This window comes from Carex rostrata, chromosome 3 (genome assembly GCF_964058835.1).
Source record: "Carex rostrata chromosome 3, lpCarRost1.2, whole genome shotgun sequence".
Taxonomy (NCBI): domain Eukaryota; kingdom Viridiplantae; phylum Streptophyta; class Magnoliopsida; order Poales; family Cyperaceae; genus Carex; species Carex rostrata.
The window spans coordinates 1175459-1198620 of record NC_135920.1 but is presented as its reverse complement, the minus strand read 5'-3'; the positions used below and the strand labels follow the sequence as shown (position 1 = coordinate 1198620).

At 33.6% G+C, this 23162-nt stretch overlaps 2 protein-coding genes across 4 annotated transcripts; one reads left to right on the top strand and one right to left on the bottom strand.

Moving 5' to 3' along the window:
• Positions 1-7310: 7310 nt before the first annotated feature.
• Positions 7311-17302, bottom strand: LOC144552136 (S-adenosyl-L-methionine-dependent methyltransferases superfamily protein). The gene is made up of 17 exons (XM_078300251.1): positions 17009-17302; positions 16097-16358; positions 15506-15607; positions 15338-15404; positions 14796-14977; positions 14251-14511; positions 12976-13059; positions 12222-12269; positions 11865-11929; positions 11510-11558; positions 10728-10980; positions 9635-9756; positions 9428-9508; positions 8863-8937; positions 8408-8547; positions 7774-7924; positions 7311-7600 (listed from the first exon to the last, which is right to left on the bottom strand). The coding sequence occupies exons 1-17, from the start codon at positions 17137-17139 to the stop codon at positions 7424-7426; spliced, it is 2250 nt and encodes a 749-aa protein (XP_078156377.1). The 5' UTR covers positions 17140-17302; the 3' UTR covers positions 7311-7423.
• Positions 17303-20193: 2891 nt separating this feature from the next.
• Positions 20194-23162, top strand: LOC144552135 (uncharacterized). 3 transcript variants are annotated; one of them, XM_078300249.1, is made up of 6 exons: positions 20194-20254; positions 20536-20614; positions 21071-21219; positions 21953-22001; positions 22262-22404; positions 22879-23162. In XM_078300249.1, exons 2-6 carry the CDS (start codon positions 20566-20568, stop codon positions 22963-22965), a joined length of 477 nt encoding a protein of 158 aa, XP_078156375.1. In that variant the 5' UTR covers positions 20194-20254; positions 20536-20565; the 3' UTR covers positions 22966-23162. The 3 variants fall into 3 exon arrangements, with proteins under 3 accessions (XP_078156375.1, XP_078156376.1, XP_078156374.1); XM_078300250.1 differs by having other exon boundaries at positions 20254-20270; positions 20547-20614; XM_078300248.1 differs by lacking the exon at positions 20194-20254 and having other exon boundaries at positions 20298-20614.

Genomic DNA, 23162 nt, shown 5'->3' with positions numbered 1-23162 from the left:
TTGCAAGAGATTTTAATTTAATTAAGTTGCTCTAGTAATTATTTGAGGTAATTTTACTAGTTTAGCTCGAAACAACTCCAGAATTAAACGAATTTTTTTATTATGCATGCAATTTGTTGAAAATGTTATATTACAACTATGTTTGCATTAATATATGTATTCTTACAACATTGCTCTAATAATAACTTATACAAGTTTTAAGTATTATTTGATAAAAACTATCAGAGAACACGTAAATTCCTAAAAGAATAATATACATCTATCTTTTAATAACATTGATTTAATCCAGTCCACATATTTTCTGTATGAAAAAAAACAGAAAAAAAGAGAAAAAATTAAAATAAAAAAACGGACCGGACCGCCCTGCCCCTCAAGGGTACAATAGGCACGGGTATAGGACGGGCAGGGTACGGTTTTTGAAAAAAAAAACCCAAGATACCCAGTCCGAGATACCCGTGATACCCGTGCCCGTGCCCGTGCCCGTGCCCGGGTATGCCCGGCCCGCCCTGCCCCTACCCGAGAGCAATACCCTAAATGTTAGTTTCTTTATTTCACTTCATAAGTGATTCATACTCAAAGACTAGTGATGGCGTATATGTAGAGGCAAATCTTAGTGTACTTCAAAAAATGCTAATCCACCATTATAATTCTAACTTATTTAATTATGTCTATTAAAATTAAATTAAATTATAAACATAGTAGTACATGTGAGTTGAGAGCCAAATCATGTTTATGGTCAGGTATTCTAAAGATTAGTCATATTATACATGTGAGTTCTTTTTGGTAGGTGAGTAATGGAAAGAATGTTATATTCTGGCTTGATAGATGGTATGATGAGAGTGTTCTTTTTTATGATACCCTAATTATTTGTTTCAGATTACATATAATAAACATATTTCTATGTAGGAGGTTCTGTCAGGTGCTTTTATAAATTTAGAATTTGCGAGACAGTTAAATGGGATATATCTTATAGAATGGTGCTCTCTAGTTAATCAATTTTTGAGTTTTAGGTTGAATGACATATTAGATCAAATTTTGTGGAGATGGACTTCACATGGCAATTTTACAGTTCATTCCTTTTATAGCTGGCTTGAGCATGGTGGGGCTCCTAATCTTGAATTTCAGAGTATATGATGTGCTAACATTCCCCTAAGTTTTTTTTTTTAATGTCTTGTTAAGCAAAATAGGGTTTTAACATGGGATAACCTTAGTAGAAGGGGTTGGTCTGGAAATAGGCAATGTGTATACTGTTCCGAGATGGAGTTCGTTGATCACTTATTTGTCACTTATTATTTCTACTAGATCTATATGGTCTTGGATTGCTACGTATAATATGTTTGTTTTTTAATGCAATTATGTTGTTGATTTAAGGGAATTATATTATTGCATCCCTCTCAAAGATGTTAATCTAGTAGAGATAATTCGTGGTGTTGTTTTATGGACCTTATGGCTTGATAGAAATAGAATTTTGTTTAATGAAGGGCGGATTCATGCTGTATAGGTTTTAGGGGCAAGATTATTGATGTAGCTATAAGAATCAAAAGACTAATATTATATCTCAGCTTAACCTCATCTTACCTTCTGATTTGAAGGACCTGATAGGTTCCACTATGATTTCCATAGAAGCTATACAAGATTCAATCCATATGCATGGAACATTGATAGCTTTGGTGGATGACACTGTTGTTCGTACAATAATCTTTTACGTCTATTTGACTAATTTGCAAAAACATACAATTATTGAATTTTACGATTTCTTCTATTTTGAGATTATGTAGGTCCAAGAAGAGTAAGAACTGCAGTATAATATGCTTGGACTGAAGAAATCACGAAGACTTTTATCAAGAATACAAATTGTAAAATCAGAAACTTGGTAAAGTATGTGTGAGGTTGATTAAATTGGGATAAAACGTTGGTAACGTTTTCAAAACGTTGTAACGTTTTATATTGGTAAGAAACGACAAACTGATCAAAAGAAGAATCAAGTTATAACGTTATAACGTTATACAACCGTTGTGACGTTTTACAAACGTCATAACGTTAAACAAACGTTGTAACGTTTAATAGCTACAGAACTACTGAAGCACAACTGTACTGTACCAACATGAAACGTTGTAACGTTTCAAGTATATTTAAGCTTCAAATAACTTCTATTTTGATCAAGTTTTTACAGGTTAAAACGTCATAACGTTTTGCAAACGTTATAATGTTTTGCTAAGCTGTCAGAAAATTAAAACCCTAAAATCGCATTTGAATTAAACGTTGTAACGTTTTATGTCAAACATCTCATTTTTGAGCTGACACTATAAATAGAGTGATGAGATCTCTTCCCAAATCATCTCAGCCGACCCTAATAATTTTAAAAGTGATTTTCTGAGAGCTTAGCCTACTCCATTGTTGTGAGAGCTTAAAACTTCAAAATCCCTCAAGCAACCTCAAACCTACTTCACTAATCTTGATATAGATTAGGTTAGAGTGATCTATTGAGTGTTTCTCTTGTGTTCTAGACAATCGAGACCTTGTTCTCATCTCTTTGAGTTGGCCGTTTGACTTCCCGCTTGGTGTGTAAGGGCTCAACGGTTCACAAGTTGTAATCCTTTCGTATTGGGTAATAGAAAGGCGCACCACACAAGGTTGCGAAGCCCCGGAGACGTAGGCCTTTGTTTTGCCGAACTCCGTTATCATCCCGCGTGTCAAATTTATCTAAACTCATCTATTTACTTTCAATTGCAATTTAATTTCAGTTTTTGATCAATTAGAGGTGCCCCTTAGTGCAACAGACACTGCCAATTCAAGTTCCTCGTATCTTTTGCCAATTCATAATTTTACATGATCTTTTTTGAATGTTGGCCTATGTATAACATTATTTATGTTGTTATAGGTTGTTATGCATGTTTTTGTTATTGTTATGATGTATTAGGTTTTTTACATATTGTCGTAAGTCTCTGTTCTGTTGATTTATCTGGTACCAGACAATTGGTACTAGTTGGATATTGTAAGGTCTTTTTTTATATGAAAATCGGTGACTATGTCACTTCTTTCAAAAAAAAAAATCAATTAGATTTTTTCTTTAAATTTTTTTATATAGATACTCAAAACACTAGTGATGGCGTCTGTACAGAGGCGGATCTTTGTATACTTCAAAGAGCGCTAATCCACCCTTATAATTCTAACTTATTAAATTATGTATATTAAAATTCAATTAATTTTTTCTCTTAAATTTTTTATATAATTCAGTCCTCCTTATAAATAAAATGTTTACTTGCAGAATAATGGTTGAAGTTTTTCATTACTTTTATAAGAAAACTTGAATTCAAATCTTATCTACAATCTTATATAACTTTACATTTTATTTTTCAACCCCTATTTAAATTTTCTAGTTGCGCCCCTATGCACATACAATCTAGTTGAGCTGTTTTGTTAAGAATTCATGAAAAAGTCCACGCTCAAGCTTCTTTTATTTCAATGTTAAGATTTCCTAAATTAATTCAAATGTTTGAGTTTGAATACGAATCGTCCAATCAAAATTTGCACGAATATTGAATATTAAAGAAGCTTCTTGAATTTTATTACAGACAAAATTAGTTCAGATTCTAATCAGACATCCCGTATTCAAACATCTGTCCCAACCAAAATTATTTAGGTTATAACACTCATAGTAACAATACTCGCATTTAGTTCGCAAATAATTCACGTATTAAACGTTTTTTTTTTCGTTTCTGAACCGAACTCCGAATAAAACGCAAAAAAATGTATAATATGTTTTATTCGCGAATAAAACACGAGTTAACAAATTATCAGCGCAAAAAAAAAAAAAAATTTTATAATTTTTTTACATTTTTTTGGAGCTTTTTTTGTTTCTTTATTGGATCGAACCATTCTCAAATTATATCCAAATCACAAAATTTTGACTCCGTCGTATTGAACCTGAACTATTCATTTGTCATTATGATAACACGCATTACATATCTCATTCTACACGGTGCCCACACACAGAGTTGTAGGGTTGTGACTTTGACAAGCCGTGGGAGAAACAAACAATGCAATAGCTGATCTGTATCTATATTCTCTAGGCACTCATTTGTCTAAACCTATATATATAATTCTTGGATCCAATTATAGATATCAATATCATACTCTAATGGAGCCAACATTATTTGATATCTATTAAATAAATTATAGGAGGTCAGCTTTAAAATTTGTCTGGTTATAAGTTATAACACGCAATGCACATCTCATTCTACACGGTGCTCCCCACACGCAAAACAACACACACACAGTTGTATAGCTGTGACTCTGACAAGCCGTGGGACAAACAAACAATGCAATATCTGACTTGTATCTATATTCTATAGGCACCCATTTGTCTAAACCTATATATATATATATATAATTCTTGGATCCAATTTGACACCAAAAGATATTCAATCATCCAGCTGGAATCCATCCAAGTCAATGGCTGCCTTTTTGAAATTTTTGACTATCGATTCAGTTGTTATGAAAACGAAAAAAAATGAATAGTGAATTCATTAATTCAATCAAGTAGAAGGTACGAAAAGGAAGACTGAAAAAAGGCAGACCTAGTCATAAATTATTATTAATCATCTGACAATTCAGAGACATATTTCAGAATCTATCTATTTATAATTATATCAATGTCCCAAGCTATAGATATTGGTCGATGGCTGTTGACTATGTATTTAATATATAAATGCAAAGAATATTTCTTTTCAATCTTGATTTGGTATTGCCTAAACTTAAAAAACATGACACATCACTTTATTTGTTTGGACTATATTTAACAGAGCGATTTTACACCGAATTAAATAATAGATTAATCCGAGAACAAATATCAACCAATACAATACACCTGGCCTTTTTCTATAATTTGTCTGAATTTTGTGAGAGATGGTAAACTAGATCCTAGGTTCCATAGTCACAAGATTCGCGAATTATTTGCAAATTAAATTTAAATAAATCGTTTGTTTGATGATACTGAACTGAATGCTGAATTATTCAGTTAATCAACTCTGGTCTGGATAATTTCAAATCATTTCCGAATTATAGCCGAATTATTCTCTAATCATGAATTTTTGATTCGGCCAAACCAAACCTGAATAATTTATTTGTCGGTATGATTGTAACTTGGTCTTAGTCGTCACACCAGGTTATTATCTGTATCCGCCGCAGAGGACCAGAATCTCTGTTGTAGGTTTAATGTTCCTCAGACCTGGTCAAGCCAACGAAAGAAAGCATGTCCAACGATCACTTTCACGCTTCTATTTCATTATTTTTCCCGCGCTAGTTAATAGACCGAGTAGTGAATTAGATAGTCAAATCAATAGTTAAAGCTGTAACTACTTTCTGTTAGATTAGTTACACTTGACCACTTCCACTTGTAATGCGCTGTACATTGTGACGTCAAATGGAAACAGAACCAATTCTCATACTGGTCCCTTGGAAAACACCAAATAACAAAAATGTAATATTGTAATCTTACAATTGCAAGTAATTTGTGTCAGATGTATAAAGTAAGAATAATATTAACTATGGTAATTCCAACGGTGTCCTTCAGCACATTTTTTAATAAAAATGAGAAAAAGAATCCTTTTTTTTTATTGAAACAATCAGTTCTTGTAGCATTTTTTTTATTATTGAAACAATTAGGCCCTGTTCGGCTGCACAGTGGGAATGAGAATAGGAACGGGAATAGAAAAAGTTTGAACTGAAATTTACTGTTCACGTGGAAAAAAAAAATTCAGTCTGAGTGAATTTTTTTTTTCCCACGTGAACAGTATTTTCGGGATTACATCCGAACAGGCCCTTATTGAAACAATTAGTTTTTTTTAATATAAAACTGAGGATATTGCATTTGTGTCTCATATGACTCCCCTTTGCAGATACATTAGGAGACATGTATCTCCTAAATGCTTTCTCTTGTCTCCGCCATTTTGTGACTAGACCACTAGACTATATATGTTAACAGTTTTTTCTTTGTAGAAAGAAGGACAAAAAAGAAAAGTCTTACACGTTCTTTAATCTTTTTTTTATGGACATATTTTTTTTAATAAAAAGACGGAGATATAGTTTTCAAAATTCTATTTAATGTTTCTAAAGAACTGTCTGTTTATGGACTGTTTCTTAAACCAAATTATTTTGATTAATAATAATAATAGTAATAATAATAATGATAGGAGTTGAGCTACGGTGTTTTGGAAAATAAAGAGGTTGATTTACTTTCTGTTCAATTTTCATTTTTAAAGTTGAAACAGCTGATCCGAATTTTTCAAAAATTTAATAGAAAACAATTATTTTCAAAAAAATAAAACAATAGTAGAAAAGTTTCAAAAAATTGTAAAATTTGCTTGCCAAACAATTTAATAAGAATATCATTTTGAAATATTCGAATCTACTGTTTAAACTTTGAAAGTGATAATATAAGCAGAAAATAAAACATTTTTTTTTTAATTCTCAAAACACGGTAGTCCAACAACGAGTAGAAGTTAATAGACTGAGTCATTTTTTTTATTTCCAAATTCCAAAGATGACATCCGAAACGCAACTGAGAATGGACACAAATAGCGTTGACTGGGTCTTTCTGTCTTGACTTAAATGGGTAACGAAAATGATTGTTTTAGTTATTTATTGAGTACAACATGTCTTCGTTGAATTTGCACTGTCTCTCTTTGCCAAAACTTTGGGAAACATAGATTCTTTTACCTGTACTGTGTGTTCTCTTAAACGCGTTGAATTGGCAAACATAGAACAAACAAAAAAAAAAAAGGTTTAGAGACATGCTTGAACAGAATAAGAAAAGGTAATCTATTTAGTCCAAATGTAGACAAGCATAACGCACTTCTTGTCTTCATCCGATCAGACAGATCAGATTACCTTTTTATCTGAAAATTGACAGGACCAGTAACAAAACCGACATGTACTGTAAACTGATTGCATTTGTCAGGTCAGAAAAGAACCTGGCAGATGACAAATTTTTGTTCAGCTTTTTATTTGTTATCATTTATCAACAACAGAAGCAATAATATATATATTTTCACCATATGCCCTCTTTTAAGTATGGCATGATATTTGTTATCAGATATATTTAGCCTAGATAAAACAATACAGATCCGATATAAGATTTTTAAAGAACCCAATATTTCTTTCCTAATAAGCTAAAACAAAATGTTGAAAAATACAAAACAGGCTAAAATTTACTTAAGACTTTCCGTATTATGTTCTAAAATAGCTTAACCTTCGTACTGAAATATGAAACAATTATCAAAATGGGACTATCTAAAGACTAAGTATGCTCTCAAATCCTAACATCGCATAAACTCTTGTTTTGTAAATTTTGTAATGTATTAAATAACAAAAATAGGCTACATAAAGTCACATAATTCCATGAAAGCAGAAAGTACATCTATCATTTCAGCCTTTGGATTCGGGTAGAAACGCTTGCTTCTATACCCTCCACAGGAAACTTCATTAGCTTTTCAAGATCTATAGATTTTTCGGTTTCGATTTTTGTTTTGTTAGTGCATGCAAATAGGACTTCATTGACTTCTTCCTCTAGCTGAAGCGAAAACAGGTGATCAAAAACCTGAAATAATAAAAACGAAAAAAGGCATGTTGTCAGTTGTAGTCCTACAAAACCTCAAATCACACTATGTACTGCTTTGAAAAATCCACCCCAACCCCCTTCCACACCCGCACACGACTACAAACCCTAAAATAAATAATAATAAATTAAAAAAGAACTATACTATGTCTTACCTCTTTCATGTGAGAAATAACAGTTTCTCGGACAGCTGCTGACCTCGAGACTAGATTAGTTACAAAAAGACCCCCTTGTGATAGAAATTCTTTTGCTGCCTTCAGAAACACTTCCTCTACAAAATTTGGATGGGGGCATGTTAACCCCGAGCTGATAGGAGAAAAAGACAAATTAACAGAAAATAATAATAATTTGGAAGAAACAAAAACAAATTAAATATCCATAGAGGGTTTTGGTGTAATACAGAACAACGGATGCAAATTTGGTCAATGTAACTATTTCTAATCAATACATACTGTATATAGTATAGTTCTACTCCAGCCCCTAGTTGTTCAAGCCTCGGTATGACCAACTCTTTAGCACCAAAATTGGGTCTCATGACCCTGCTCAAGTTTTAATTTCACCTTCAGTTGTTGAAAATAATCCCCAAGCAAGGAAAATATATATTGCCAAGCATGGTCTAAAGCATTATGGATGCCAATATAAATCGGTATAGTGGATCTAACTAGCACAGTACAGACTGAAACATTAATGAAATATGTCATGTAATACTTGGTGGTTGGTATGCTTAACGCAATTGGTATGGGGTACTGAATCCGAAAATCTCTAGTACAAGATGCACAAGTTACAGACCTTAGATCAGATGAGTCTGCATCTATAACAAGGATTGTGGTCTCTTTATTTTTGGTTCCACTAGACAAGGCATCTTTACTTTTGTCGTTTTCTCTTTCTGTAGATTGGAAAACATACTTGACTCCGTCCCCAACATGTACCTGAAAAAACAGGAAACAGAAGAAAAAAAAAAAAATCCAATTCAACAATTGTTATTGTGCACAATTCATACTTTATCCAGCAACAACTAATTGTTTGGCTCAAAGTTGGGGCTCCATAAAGTTATGTAAAAATCAGTATGACCCCTGCTGGTGGATTACTTTTTATTACATATTTTGCAAGTAAAAGAAAGTGCTTGACACAGGTATGGCCGTGCTGTGATAGGGTTTAGATCTACCAGTGTGCCATTTAGATTTCTTTATTTATCCTGATGCCTTGAATATGCAAATTTTAAGAGGAGAGAGAGAGACAGAGACCTTCATTTGCTGGTCTTCAATAAAGCCAAAGTGCTTTTTTGCCAAATCGACAACTACAGGATCCAACTCTATAACCTTCATTGTACCATGGTTAGTTACAAGCATTAAATAAAAATATCTACCATTTTGGTATAATATATAAATTACTCCACAAATATTGGATAAATTTAGCGCCACAAGAAAATAAGTAATGACTTTCACCCAGAAACAGTAGTATAGATTCTATTACAACTGGTAAGTCTGGTATGTACAAGTTTGGCACTTGAACAGGCGCAGTATCAGTACTGGTATGCCATAATATTTAAACAAACAAAGAGTTTCAATAATAAATCACTTGTAGCGTCAACCAAGTTACTTATCAATGGTTTACCAGTGAGAGCAAGTGCCAGTATGTACAAAAGTGTATTAAGATTATACCCTTAGCCAGCAATTTTTGAGTTGACATTTCTACCTGGAACTTACAAGGTACTGACAAGGTCTCTAATCAAACTGGTATCAAGCTGAACATTGGTATCTGTACCTCAAAGCATGTTAATATTAAAATTTACATACAAAAGTAGCATACCTCTATTTGAAGAAAAGGAAGGCATTCATGAAGAAACATTGGTAGAAGCCCAGCTCCTAGACCGACAATAACAACTTTAACCTAAATTGAAGCTCTTGTTTTAGTATGTTAGATTAGCTTAAAAACTAGTATGTATGCAGATGTTGGTGATACCATAAACTGAAAACGAAGAATGGTACTATGGTACACATCACTAGTGATTCTCACCTTTTCTCCAGCTTCAACAGCTGTCTTGAGAGAAGAGGCTATCAGTGAAAATCCAGAAAGGATACCAGTATGGTATGAGCTTGCTAGCCTGGTATGATCGATCCTGAAATCGCTCTTGGAATCTATTTTTGCAACAAAAAAAAAAGAAAGTGTAATCAAGAGTAAGATACAGGCCAATTCTATCAATACCCCTTTGAAACCTCAAAGCATTATATATACACCCTTAAAGAACATGGAAAATCTTACTAAGCAGAAAATATTCTTACATCCACAATTGTTTCCTATTTTCTAGAAATGAAATACAGAAATCCTCTCCATGGATGAAAGCATTGCTTTTTGGATGGGAAGGTAAGATAATGGGGCATTTTCCATGTTCTCAAGGCTAAGTAAAATGCCCCATGCATACATGAAAGATGAACCCTCAAAAGTTTTACTACATGACATCATATTAAAGTAGAACCACCAAATAAAATTGGAATTTTTTCTCATTGGCATATTTCATAGTATTCAGAAAGCATATCTAGATATTTCAAGTCAAATTCAGAAGGTAAAAGATATAATGACAATCGGATAGAGAAAACTACCATTAGAACAGAAAAGTAAAATGCCCCATGCATCCATGAAAGATGAACCCTCCAAAGTTTTAATACATGACATCATATTAAAGTAGAACCACCAAATAAAATTGGAATTTTTTCTCATTGGCATATGATTCCATAATATTCAGAAAGCATCTCGAAATGTTTCAAGTAAATTCAAAAGGTAAATGATATAATGACAATCAGATAAAGAGAACTACCATTAGAACAGAAAAGTAAAATGCCCCATGCATCCATGAAAGATGAACCCTCCAAAGTTTTACTACATGACATCATATTAAAGTAGAAACACCAAATAAAATTGGAATTTTTTCTTATTGGCATATGATTTCATAATATTCTGAAAGCATCTCGAGATGTTTCAAGTAAAATTCAGAAGGAAAAAGGTATAATGACAGTCGGATAGAGAAAACTACCATTAGAAGCTTTGCTATACAAACGAACTCAAATTTTCCAACTAAATAAAAACGCGCAAAAAAGATGTCAAAATTTACCAGATGCTCTGCATAGGTTATTTTTCTTGGTGCCCTTCTTCTTTTTGGAAACAGAAGGCAAAACCCTTTTATCTTGTTCTGCTTTTCCTTCTCTAGTTAAAAATGCCTCAGACTGTACCAAACCAGCACTTCTCTCAAAAACAAGGCGCCGGTACACTGGACCTTCAGAAGTTGAACTGCTATTGTTTTCTTCATCTGGGCTTTCATAAACTACGTCTTCTACTATTATAGGGCCAGTAATTTTAGATACAGCCTGATAAAAGGGAAAACAACAAACAAAATGAGGACATAAAATAAACACCTAACAAAAAAGTCTCCTAAATTAAACCTTTAGTAGCAGATGCAGGCAAAGTTCTTGTAGCAGTACCACAGTAGTATAAACATGTATATACCAGCAGATGCATTATGGTCCTAATTTGAACTGTAGGTTAGAAATAGACAATTTTTTTTTTTTTTTGATGGGGGTGCAGTGTTGATTTTGTATGCTCTGCATATTCATCTTCACACCTTAAAGTAAATTAATAATTGCACAATGAGGTATTGTGAAGGCAAAATTGCATTCAATTGAGGTTAATCAATAATTGCAGCAGAGAGTTAATTGGGGTGCAATACGATAACATATCAGACTATCCGGTGGAACCTTGAGATTATATATTCTCACAAACAGAAAGTACACAACCAGATAAACAAACAGAGAAAACCCAATGTTACAGCTTATATTGCTTCATGATGAAATTATATATGACACTGCAAAATCTCAAACAGTGCAAAAAATATAGTACCTTTTCCACAATGTTTCTCTGCTTGATACCGTCATCAGCCATCATATATCTTAAAAAATATTCATGTGCAAAAGTTAAAAAAAGAAAAAAAAGAAACAAGTACATAGAGTGAATAACCATATACAAACCAATAAAAAAATTATTAAACAATTGAAAGGGTTTTCACCAGATGACATCTGCTTTGATGCCATAATAAAATGTATTTAATTAAGTTATCACAATTGCCACAACAAAAAATCAATTAATAATGAAATGTGGTTAATCAAGAGGAAGTTATATAATATGAAGCTATACTAGACTTTTACAGCACATAATAGAACTAGATAGGATAAAGAGAGGACAGAGAGAGGCATACGGAATCAGAGACTGATCTTCCACTTTATCAGGAGCTAAATGTACAACGAGTGGAGAGAGATCAGACTGAAAATTCAAAAGAAATTAATTAACCATAAAACTAAGCACTACAGAATGTATACACCTGTACATGAACAGATTGGATGGATGTATACCCTATTGGTATGTCTGAGAGAAAAAAGAAGTGTGCGTTTGTTTGTGTGAGTGTGTGTGCAAGTGTGCTTGTTTGTGTGATGTGTATGTGAGAAAAAAGAGATCTGCAAGCACACATCCTCATGCGTTGTAAGTGTGAGAAAGAGGGCTCTGTTTCAGTGTGCCACTCTTTGTGAATTGGAAACAATACTTGAAAAAAGCATACCTGGATAAGTTTCATACTAGCGTGCATGTGTCTTGAATCCAAGAAAACCTAAAATGACAAATGGCACGTCACCATGACTGTTTATTAACCTCTCAGAATATACACTAGCAAAAGTGGATGTATTTATATGGACCCAGCAAAAATAGTTGCTTGTTTATATAAAGGACACCAAATGGCCTTATATGGCACCTTTAATATTCACAAATTTGGCCGACTATGCATAGTCAAACAAATAAAGCTTTAATAAAGTGTAATTCATCAATCCATAAGAGGAAAAAAGAAATTGCAATTAGAAGGTACCAGCAACCCACCAAAGTCGAGTCATATTAACCTGAACAACCTTTGATTGGGCAATTGAGTTTTGTTCAATAGTTGTGCATATGTGCATCAACTATGCTTGATTTTAGCCTAGTTTAATACAATTGACCAAATTCCAAGTGCATTATAAGGATGCAAGTAAGACCCAAATTAACTACAGTTAAGCTTCAGACCCTTAATAGCAATTAAGCCTCCATAATCAAATGCCATCTAAATAATTCAGCAGTTATAACTCACTTGGGAATAAACTTGGCAGTAATTTAGCCCTATGTCCTCAATATGGCAAGTAAGACGGATATGGAGTTCAATCGAGCTCAAATAACCATTAATTGTTAAACTGAGCATTAAGTAAACCATAGTCATATATGCCTCAATTAAGACCAGTACTAACCCAAAATTACCCAATTTCGCCTCAATTTCAAGGCTAATAAAGTACCATGATCAGGCGAGCAGCCTTTGAGTTCTCCACGACCATCCATTGTCCTTCCTCAGAGGAAAATAACCACTCATGAGCTCGAATCTGAAAACCTAACAAATCATAGTCAAATCTCTAAACTAGTCTTATGATCAAGAAACAATAATAAGTTCATCTATACAAAACATACAAGTAGCAAATATATCCTTGCAGACCAGATACTCTAATGTGCTTTAAGTTCACAAGAAACTCCGATGCAAATTACCGCAATGAGTTAATCAAAATATTTCTCCTAATTTGGGACATTAAGTCCATAATTCAGGTCTGCCCCTTGAAAAGATGATGTTTACCACAATGTTTAACCCTCTTACTACTGCATTGTATGCGGTCCTTCAGAAAAGTTTATCTCATACTTGTTGTTAACCTTTCTATTAAGCAAGCAAGAGTTAACAATCTAATTGTTTCCTTCCAACAATCAATTAGCTTTTACAATATTTGACATAGTACCTATTGTTAATGACTGCATGCTTTCACATTGTTTTCTCATAAATACTTTATAGTGTGATTTAATGTACGGACGGGCTTTCTTGACAAAGGAATTATTTCACAACCTTGACAATAATTCTCTTATCAATCACAAAAGCTTGGAAACCACTAAATAAGTTTATGGGTGTTATCTAATTATATAGCTAGCCAATTTATAAAATTTTGTGCAGTTCAAGTATCGTTTGATAATGCATTGGGGACCATTAATTCAGATCATTAAAAAGTTCACATCATCTGATGAACGGGTGATGAATGCAGCGAATCTCATCATTTTTAGGCACGCTGCGTGTATTGTATGGGTTAGACACAATACATGTATTGTGTAGATCATTGCCTGCAAAATTGTTTCTTTTCAAAGTTATGTTTGACAATTGTCAAGATTGCCAAGTTAAATTACTGTCAATGGATCCTCATCTTTTGATGTATGCCACCCTTCCATATGTCAAAAAATCATGTAAGCATTGAAAACATATAGCATTCTGCGAAACTTATCCCCATATTTATCCAAACATACCCAAATTACTCATAATTTGTTTCCGACAAATCACGAAAAAATATGGGTTGTTTGGGTATTTAAAAAAAATTCAAATGAGAGAGGTATGTGTGATATTTCCTATCTTTTAAAGGAACATATAAGAAAAGAGGGGTATGTGTGATACTTCCAATTCCTTTAGGTATGTGTAGATTGTGTTGAAAAAAAAAACAAATAGGGGCATACATAAAATATTTTTTAAGTTTCAACGTGTCAACCTTTGGGACGATAAATATGGCACAGTCGTACGTGAATGGCTCAGATTGCACCTTAGCATCCAACAGGACAGCTTTGTAGCAATATAGAGAATTTCCTTCTTCACCAAGAATAAGCTGAAATCTTTGACCAGGAATAAGCTCCTTCAATTCTCCTTTTGCCCCCAGTTGTAAATCCTTCAAAGAGAATAGCACATCTTCACCTGACGAGTAATGGATTCTGATGCTATTCTCCTTCTCAACAGCATTTACTACTGCATTCACCTGAAAAATTATAGAATTTGCTTCTTGAGACTAACAGTTTAATCCTGTATACATACAAATTTCAATCCAGCCAACAATTATACACTATTAAGCCCAAACCAAGACTGGATTTACCTCAATTCTGCAACCAGCCCAAATTTACCCCATTAAGTTGTACAATTGCGCCACTTTACCCTCAATTCAATTAAGAAGGTTCAAGCCAAGGAACAACATAAAGATAACCCAAATAAGAAGAAGCAATCTCCAAAATGTCAAAATAAATTAATCAAACAACCAAACTGCACCTGCTTTGTGCTGAAAGAAAGAGCCGTATCATCGAAAAGTGATTTAATTGGAGTTGGTGTTGCGAATTTACCCTTTACTATTACCACCATAAAGGTCTCGAAATTAGATTTAGAAGATGGTTTGTTTGGTATGGCTTGCATAGTCATCTCCCAACCAAACCTAAATTCAGGAAGAAGCAAACCTACAAAATGTACCACAGGGAATGAATCAGATCCTTTAATGTTGAACCCGGAAAGAACTTAAAAGTACATCATGCGAATTGTCACTGCACAGTCAACTATACCACAATAAAACTGAATTAACAATCAATCAGTGAAAGAATCTCACATGATATTATCATTTCTATTTTTTTTTTTTTTGGTAAAGAAAAATCAAAATTAGAAACAGAAAGACAGGCCTGTTGACCCAGGACACTCAATACACTCACAATTTTAGAACCTAACAAGTAACAAGACAAAGAGGCTAAACCATCTGTACTTGTACCGAACTTGATAGCAAAGTGTCATGTCATATTATTTAGTTAATTGGAAATAAAACTAACCTAGAACATGAGACTCAGCCAAAGTGAGGCAGATGAACTTCCCACCATTCTTAAGTACCCTTTTCACCTGAAAAAAAATATTATTTATTGTCAGAAAGAGAGATCAGGTGAAGGATGTGATTTCAACAGTTACTATAAGGTATCAGCAAGATCTACAAAAGCATTTACTTCTTTAATATATTTACTCCCGAGAGCTGTCCCAACCTCAGGCTCCATTAAAGCATCCAAACCTCCTTTGTCAAGGACTATGTCAAACACCTCATCGGAAAACTAATTAAAAAACAATAAACATTGGTAGAATAAAATGTATAAATGCAATTAAAAACAACTGAACTGTTAGTTCGCTTTGTTTATACAGAAAAGCAAAATACAAGAAACATAAAGCAAGAGATGAATAACTGGTACTGTGCTGGGTGGTGCCAGTAGCTGCACCATCACATGCCAGTCTGTACTGAACATTTTGGCTGGTAAACCCAAAACTTAAATAGCTCATCCGTTAATTGTCATAAATCAAAATAGTACCAGTAGTACATGGGGCTGCTCTGATATTTCCCTTTCTATAGATTATTTTGGTTTTAATATATTTAGCCGTACAAGTAGCTGTAAGCACAAGTCTGACTGTAAGTGCACATGTGAAGATGCCTGATATTCCACCTCCATCCCTCCCTAATTCCCTGTCCCCCTCTCCTCTCTCTCACACACACTCATGCTCAAAGCATGCACGCATGGACAAAAACACATGCACAGGGTATTTATTACCTGGAGGTTAGTCATGTCCATTATGCGCCACTTCATCTCAGGCCGCGACCGCACGTATCGCCGCAACATATCAGATATTACAACTTTCGAGAAATCCACGTTAGTGATGCGGCGAAACCCAGCATCATAAATAAACTCCGAGAGACGGGAGCTGCCACAACCAGGTACAAGGATCTCAACCAGATCTGTACTTGAAACTGAATCAGATGGAGCAGAGAGGTGAGACAGCAATGGTCCTTTCAGCTCTGGCCAGTCAGCATACCTACAATGTAAAATCACATTAAACTAGCTGTCTTTGCAAATTTCACCCCAACTTTTTAGTATTGGCAACTAGCACTGACAACTTTAATCAATCAAAGATTCAACACCAGGATTTCCTTTTTATTGCTTATATAGAACCCATAAAAGTTGGATACTTGGATACACCGGCAATGAAGAGTTGTGTTCCATTAATGCCAGCAGTTTCGTTCGTACTGCTATTATCATCTGTCACCAGTGTACTGTGGCTAAATTGCCGTATTCAAGCTGTAAATTTTTAATTCGCCAAGCCTTTCAATAAATTACACCACTGATTGATAAATAGAGCAGAGATACTCTTGTCAAGTAAGGCAGTACCAGTAGAGCAGGACCATATATTATATCTACTTTTATTATAGTTTCCTGATTGGCTTTTGTTTTCTCTAATTTAAAAAATAGATTTAGTGCAGTCAAGGCAGCAATATGTGCCACTTGGTGCTGAATTCGGTTTGAAGTTTCTCTACTGAGTAGTATTTTATTTTGTACGGGTATTAACCATGCGATTAACCTTACTTTTGTGACTAAAATGTACTGGTACTGGTACTGTTACTGTAACAGTACCAGTAAATCTGGACGCACAAGGGTTCACTCTAATGAAATGAAATGACTAAGTACCACTCAAAAGAGTCGCCGGTGCCTCGGAGAGAGAAAAAGTTGTCCCAATTCTCCTTGCTCGTGAAATCGCCTAATGTTTCCATTATCGCTAACGGGTCGGACCCTCCGTTCTGCGTTTTCTTCTTCTCCATGGTCGCCGTGTCGGAGCTTCGAGCTGGCTCTAACTCTTAACTCTACTTGGGGTTTTACGAGGGGTTGAGAAGATGAAGGGTAAAATGGGGACTGTGGAAATAGGTTGCGGCTGAGTTCTCGTGGTTTTGTTGGACCAAAAATACAAGGGAAATTTTCCAATGTATCCATAGAATTTTCAAATAGCATATTTTTTCGTGAAAATATTGTAATATTTAATATACTCGAAAAAAAAAATTAATAGTCTTTATTCTAACCTCTTTAATTCATAAAATTCAAAATTTATTATTTAGCTATTTTAAAAATAAAATTGACAAATATAAATATACTCTTCCTTCCACATAGAGAGTGTCCCGTAAAATTAAATTAAATAAGAGAAAAGTTGAAAGGGATACAGTTGAGGAAGGGAGGGAATGGAACATTTTGTCTAATTGTGTTTGGTTAACAAAATTATGTCGGATGTGAAGAGTACGATTGATAAAATGTTTACTATTGTATCATTGTAATCAATAGAATTGGTTTTCCTTCCAATTTGAGGTGTAACATATGAAAATAATTTTTGTCGCAAATGTTTTTAGAAAAAATAATACAAATACTCAATTCTATATCTTACAAATATAATTCTCATTCAAGTTTTTCATCACAATCCTACAACAGTCACTAAATTTCTCATTAACCTTCTAAAATTTAATTGACTAAACAAGAAATAAAACGGAAAGGAAAATTAAATTTATATTATCTCATTAATAATTTAAATACGAAAATATTAAATATGTTAGTTTTCATTTCTATTACATTGCATTTCTTTCTATTCCTCATTCCTCTCTCCATCCAAACAGGGTGTGAAGATGTCCTAGTAGCAAGAAAAGAAAAATAATACTGAGATCTGACAACACATATGATGGTCATCTATATTGTTTGCATTCAAACCAAAGAGCCATGCCCCAATTGATACATCCTCATTTGGATACTTGTGGAAAAAAACATTCCAATAACTTCAAAATCGTCAATCACATTAAGAGTATTTCAAGTCTAACTATACAATTAAAATTTCATTAAAACAACATAAAACGAATACAAAAACAGAGATATCCTTTAGCTTAGCCCCTTGTAAGCACGAGAACTGGTGCGGGATCAATTAAATACTTTCAAATTAAATGGGCTTTGTAAAAAGTCTAAATATATACTATTTATTTATCAATGAAGTTTCATAGTGTCAATTGCTTATTTCTTGTGCATTTCAGATGAACTTTTGTCGGTTGTTGTGGATCAAATCTCTCTCATTCTTACATAAATCACGTTTAATCGGAGTAATGTCTTATATATTATTTATTTGTTGAATTTATACTCAAAGAAGACATTTGAAAAAAGTGACGACTCTATAACTAATGGAGTTTATCGATCTAGATAACTAAATAATTCCACAATTCATAATAAAACTATATTATTATCATCATTAGAGGCGGAGCTATATTGAAGGAATGGGATCAATTGACCTCATTTATTTTGAATTTTTTTATATTTTTTATATAGTATAAGGTAAAATACTATAGATACAATAATATTGACTCCCATTCACAATATAAACATTTTATATCACTGACCTCCATTTATAGTTTTTTGACCTCCGTAACTTAAAAGTCTGACTCCGCCCCTGATCATTATCATCGTCATCATCAGTCTTGTTGTTGCTATCGTCATTATCATCATCTTTGTAATCAATTACGTTATCTAATATCATTATTTTATTATTATTCAGTTATAATACTTTAAGTATTATTATTTAAATAAAATATCTTTATGATTACTTTTGTTACTATTACTTCATCTTTAAAATAATTACTTATGATTATTATTGTTTTATGTTTTCATTTGTTATTGTTATTATTGTCTTAATTTCGACATTTTCTTGTTTTATTTGACTACCATTGTCACACAAATAATAATGATAACGATGATAATTAATTAACGATATTATTTTTCTTACGAGGCCGAGGAGCAAGAAAGTACTGTCAATTGAATGATTGAAACAATATAATTAAATTGGAAAAAGAATGTAGTAATTGTCTATGATTGATGTATATATAATTACAAATTTATAATTATACTGTTGTTGTTGTTGTTATTATTATTATTATTATTATTATTACTTCTATTTTTTAACGCAGGATATGATTATTAATTTTTCAGTCATTTATTATTTACCATGGCATGATTTTAAGGTATACTTGCATAATGTTATGCTTCAATCAAACATGATATTAGCTTTAGTATGAGAGCTTACTTAATTCTCGAGTGTTGTTTTCAAGGACAGCTATAAAGAGATAAATAGACATCTTTGTTACAAACGCAATAAATAGGAGAAGCACTTCGAAATAATTTATTTTAATTTGAATATCTGATTGTTGTAAAAAAATGATCGTTTACATCAATTAATCAGCTGATATATCTTTGAAGACGATTAAATTTTTATGAATTTTTCCGAATAATCAATTAATTACTTAACAATATTATATCTATTTGACAATACATACCATATTCACATTACTCTGGTCTGAATACACCCGAAATTTTTATTAGTAGAAAATTAATTAATTAAATATCGATAATGAAGAATGAATTTGAGTTTTTTTCGAGATATAAGAAAAACGTGACAGTATATAACGTCCAAAATTATAGACTATCACGGCTTGGAACAGTACCAGTTCATGCCAAAACATTGTCCGTTTCTGAAAAACAGAGACCGAAACAGGCTGCTTCTGGCCGTGATAGTCTATAACATCCAAATTATCACGTTTTTTCTGTATCTTAAAAAAACTCAAATCCATTCTCCATTATCGATATTTATTTAAATAATTTTCTATTAATAAAATTTTTGGCTGAATACGCAGCAAGAAATTGAATGAATCCAAAATGTCGATCCACAGCTGATGTAAATATCTCGAGCTCTTTCCAAGGAAAGGGGCCCACTCTATGAGCTGAAAATTTTCTATTAATAAATTTTTTTTGCGCGCAAACGCTAAACAGAATAGATCGACGCTGCTCGCCTGATCGGAAGAGATTTCGTACGGACGAGAATTTGGCGGCGAAAGACACTTCTGCCCCCGTCTTCGTTCAGTTCAGTTCTTCCAAGGTGAAAAAGCGTTTTCTGCTGCCTACGCTCCGACAAGGTGCTTCCAGTCCTCTTTTAAACTCTCCTTCTCTTTTTGATTTTAACATTCAGAAATCATCTCCATTTTTACTGCAGCGGTGAAAATGGTAGTAAATAGATAATTTTTTATCCAAACGAACTTCTTCTTCTCTCAACACTGCTTTCGATCAAATTAAGTCAATTCTAAATCAACTCCATTCTATTCTATTTTACTGAAATCAATTCAATTCTAACAGGTTTAGCTTAGCTTCTGATCAGAGCCAAAGAGCAGGAAACAATGGCGGAGAAGCTAGCACCAGAGAAGAGGCATAAATTCGTGCACAACGGTAAAAATAGATCTTAATTCAATGCCAAAGAACTAAAAGAGTTGGATCAGTAATGAGAAGAGGGTAATAGAGAGAACTGGAGATTGGAGGGTTAATAAAATAAATTGGGGTAATTACAGAGGGAGATATATATTGGAAAGAAAGAGGGTTACAGGATTACCCTCTCTATTTTGTTTTTCCTCTTGTCTTTTTATTTATTTATTTATTTTGGTGTGTGTGGGTGGGTTGGGGGGGGGGGGGGGGGTGGGTTGCAATTATTGCTGGTTTCTTTTGCCCTTGAACAAGGTTTATTAGTGTTCAGGGAGTAATTTATGCTTAACATAAGAGCCAATAGACAACATAAATTGGTTCAGTAGCATAACTATTTGGATAAGACCAAACCTTATAACTATTTGCTGTTGCGTTGATCCAGTACCGGCCATTAACCTCAAAATGGTAAATTGTTTGCTCATTCAGGTCAGAAGGTGTTTGAATGGGACCAAACCCTAGAAGAGGTGGACATGTACATAGATCTTCCTCAGAATGTACCAAAGAAGCTCTTCTATTGTAAGATCCAATCGAAGCATATTGAACTCGGCATAAAAGGAAATCCTCCTTACCTCAATGTATGTAAATTGTGAAATGCACTTCACATTTTCAATTTATTAGACAACATGATCACCAACGCCAACAATTTGCATACAAAGAACTTGCGATCCTTAGTTTTATAGGCAATTTGATATGGACCCCACAAAAGCACACATCATAAGATGTTTTTTCTTGTGCAAAATGGGAAGTTTTTTGCTTGCCATAACTAAGAGTGTCACTCGTGCCACGTTACAAAGAACTAAAATGCTTTTTACTATAATGTTTCAAAAAGTAGGAAACTACACTCCTATCTTATCTGGTCCTTTCAACAATATATAATTTTTGGTTTAATGCTCCAGCCGTGTCAGTTTACTGAATTTGGAACTTAGTATGCAACTATTTGTACCTTGTGGTATTTGCATCTGACCTGGCGGGTACTTTGATAATACCTGCTTTTCTATAAATATAGTGGACAAAATCTCAGGTTCAATCACTAGGGCTCCAGTGATAAAATTGTAACCACAAAATAAAGTTTGAAATAGACGGAGAAGTTAGAGAAAGCAAGTTATGCCAGTCCTTACTGAGGTAGTGCATACAGATTTGCTACCGGTACTAGACCAAACTCAAGACTACATGACTATATTTTATAGTCCCTTGCATGTGAGCTGGGTAACAAGGTATCTCCATAATTGAAGTCAATTTTTGTTTCCGTAGTTTGTTCTAAGTGTAGGTAATTCCTTCACCCTTGTATTGTTTTGGTTGTGATTTCAGCATGATCTGTCTTCTCATGTCAAGACCGATTCATCGTTTTGGACTTTGGGTATGCACCATTTATTATATCAAGTTATTTTACATAACTAACTAGAATAGCAAATTTTGGTGTTCTTTCATTTGAACATCAGAGCTGTACCTTCTATGCAATAGCATCCACCATTGCTGACATTTCTGTTATTTGCAAACATTGCACACCACTAAAATAAAGGTTAAGACAATATAATACCTGTGGAAAGTATCAGGTGTTCTTCCAGACTATAAGCTATTTGCTTCATGCTAACTGGTGTATCTTTTTGTGCATTAAAGAGGATGATATAATGCATGTGACACTCCAGAAAAGAGACAAGGGGCAAACATGGGCATCACCAATTCCAGGGCAAGGTGACCTAGACGCATATTCAGCAGACGTTGAACAGAAGCGCCTCATGCTCCAGAGATTTCAAGAAGAGGTTTGCACATAGAATTAGGCTAAATTCTCAAATTTTGGTAATGCAATATGTCAGTCAGGTTCATCACTGACAAGATTTTTGTGTATCAGTTTGGGTTGCCAGACCTACTGATTAGATTATAGTATGCAAAGATACAGTGATGATGTTAATATATATATATATATATATATATGACTTGTAGTCCTACCCAAAAAATATCCATTGTACCAATGCCTGAATTACCCTTCATTTCTCTGTACTAGAAATGAGGATGAAAAGGGCTAGTTTGTATAGTTTTGAATAAATTAGCTGCTGAACAAAATTGATGATTTTTTCCCAGCTTTAAAGGGGCAACATAAGTACTTATATTATAATAGGATTATGGGGAATTTTTGATGTGCTGTATGGTACGATAAGTTTTCCTCACAGTTGGTTTAAGGAACTCTTATCGTTAGCATTATTTTAGCTTATGCTCTCCTTTGTGATGATGTGCAGAACCCAGGATTTGACTTTTCTCAAGCTCAATTCACTGGAGGTTGTCCTGATCCTAGAACTTTCATGGGTGGAATTCGTAATGATTGACATGTCTTCTTGTAATTTGTGACACCCTCTTGATAATATGCAAATTAACATCCCAATAGTTCAAGCAGAGAATAACAAAAATTTTAAAAAGAGGAGAGTGCAAAAGGAGGGTTGCTGTCCAATTGCTGTATTGTTTAGCCAAGTGTAATTTGTATAACATACTAGATTGCTTGCAATTTACCTTAACTTTCAAGAAA

Excerpts from the sequence above, each read along its gene's own strand:
- LOC144552136 (XM_078300251.1), bottom strand. The coding sequence starts at position 17,139 with ATGGAGAAGAAGAAAACGCAGAACGGAGGGTCCGACCCGTTAGCGATA. Across the intron at positions 10,981-11,509 it reads AGAGAAACATTGTGGAAAAG|GCTGTATCTAAAATTACTGG; the intron begins GTACTATATTTT and ends CCCTTTTATCAG. Across the intron at positions 8,938-9,427 it reads TTCCTTTTCTTCAAATAGAG|GTTATAGAGTTGGATCCTGT; the intron begins GTATGCTACTTT and ends GGTACAATGAAG.
- LOC144552135 (XM_078300249.1), top strand. The coding sequence starts at position 20,566 with ATGGCGGAGAAGCTAGCACCAGAGAAGAGGCATAAATTCGTGCACAAC. Across the intron at positions 22,002-22,261 it reads TTCATCGTTTTGGACTTTGG|AGGATGATATAATGCATGTG; the intron begins GTATGCACCATT and ends TGTGCATTAAAG. Across the intron at positions 22,405-22,878 it reads TCCAGAGATTTCAAGAAGAG|AACCCAGGATTTGACTTTTC; the intron begins GTTTGCACATAG and ends GATGATGTGCAG.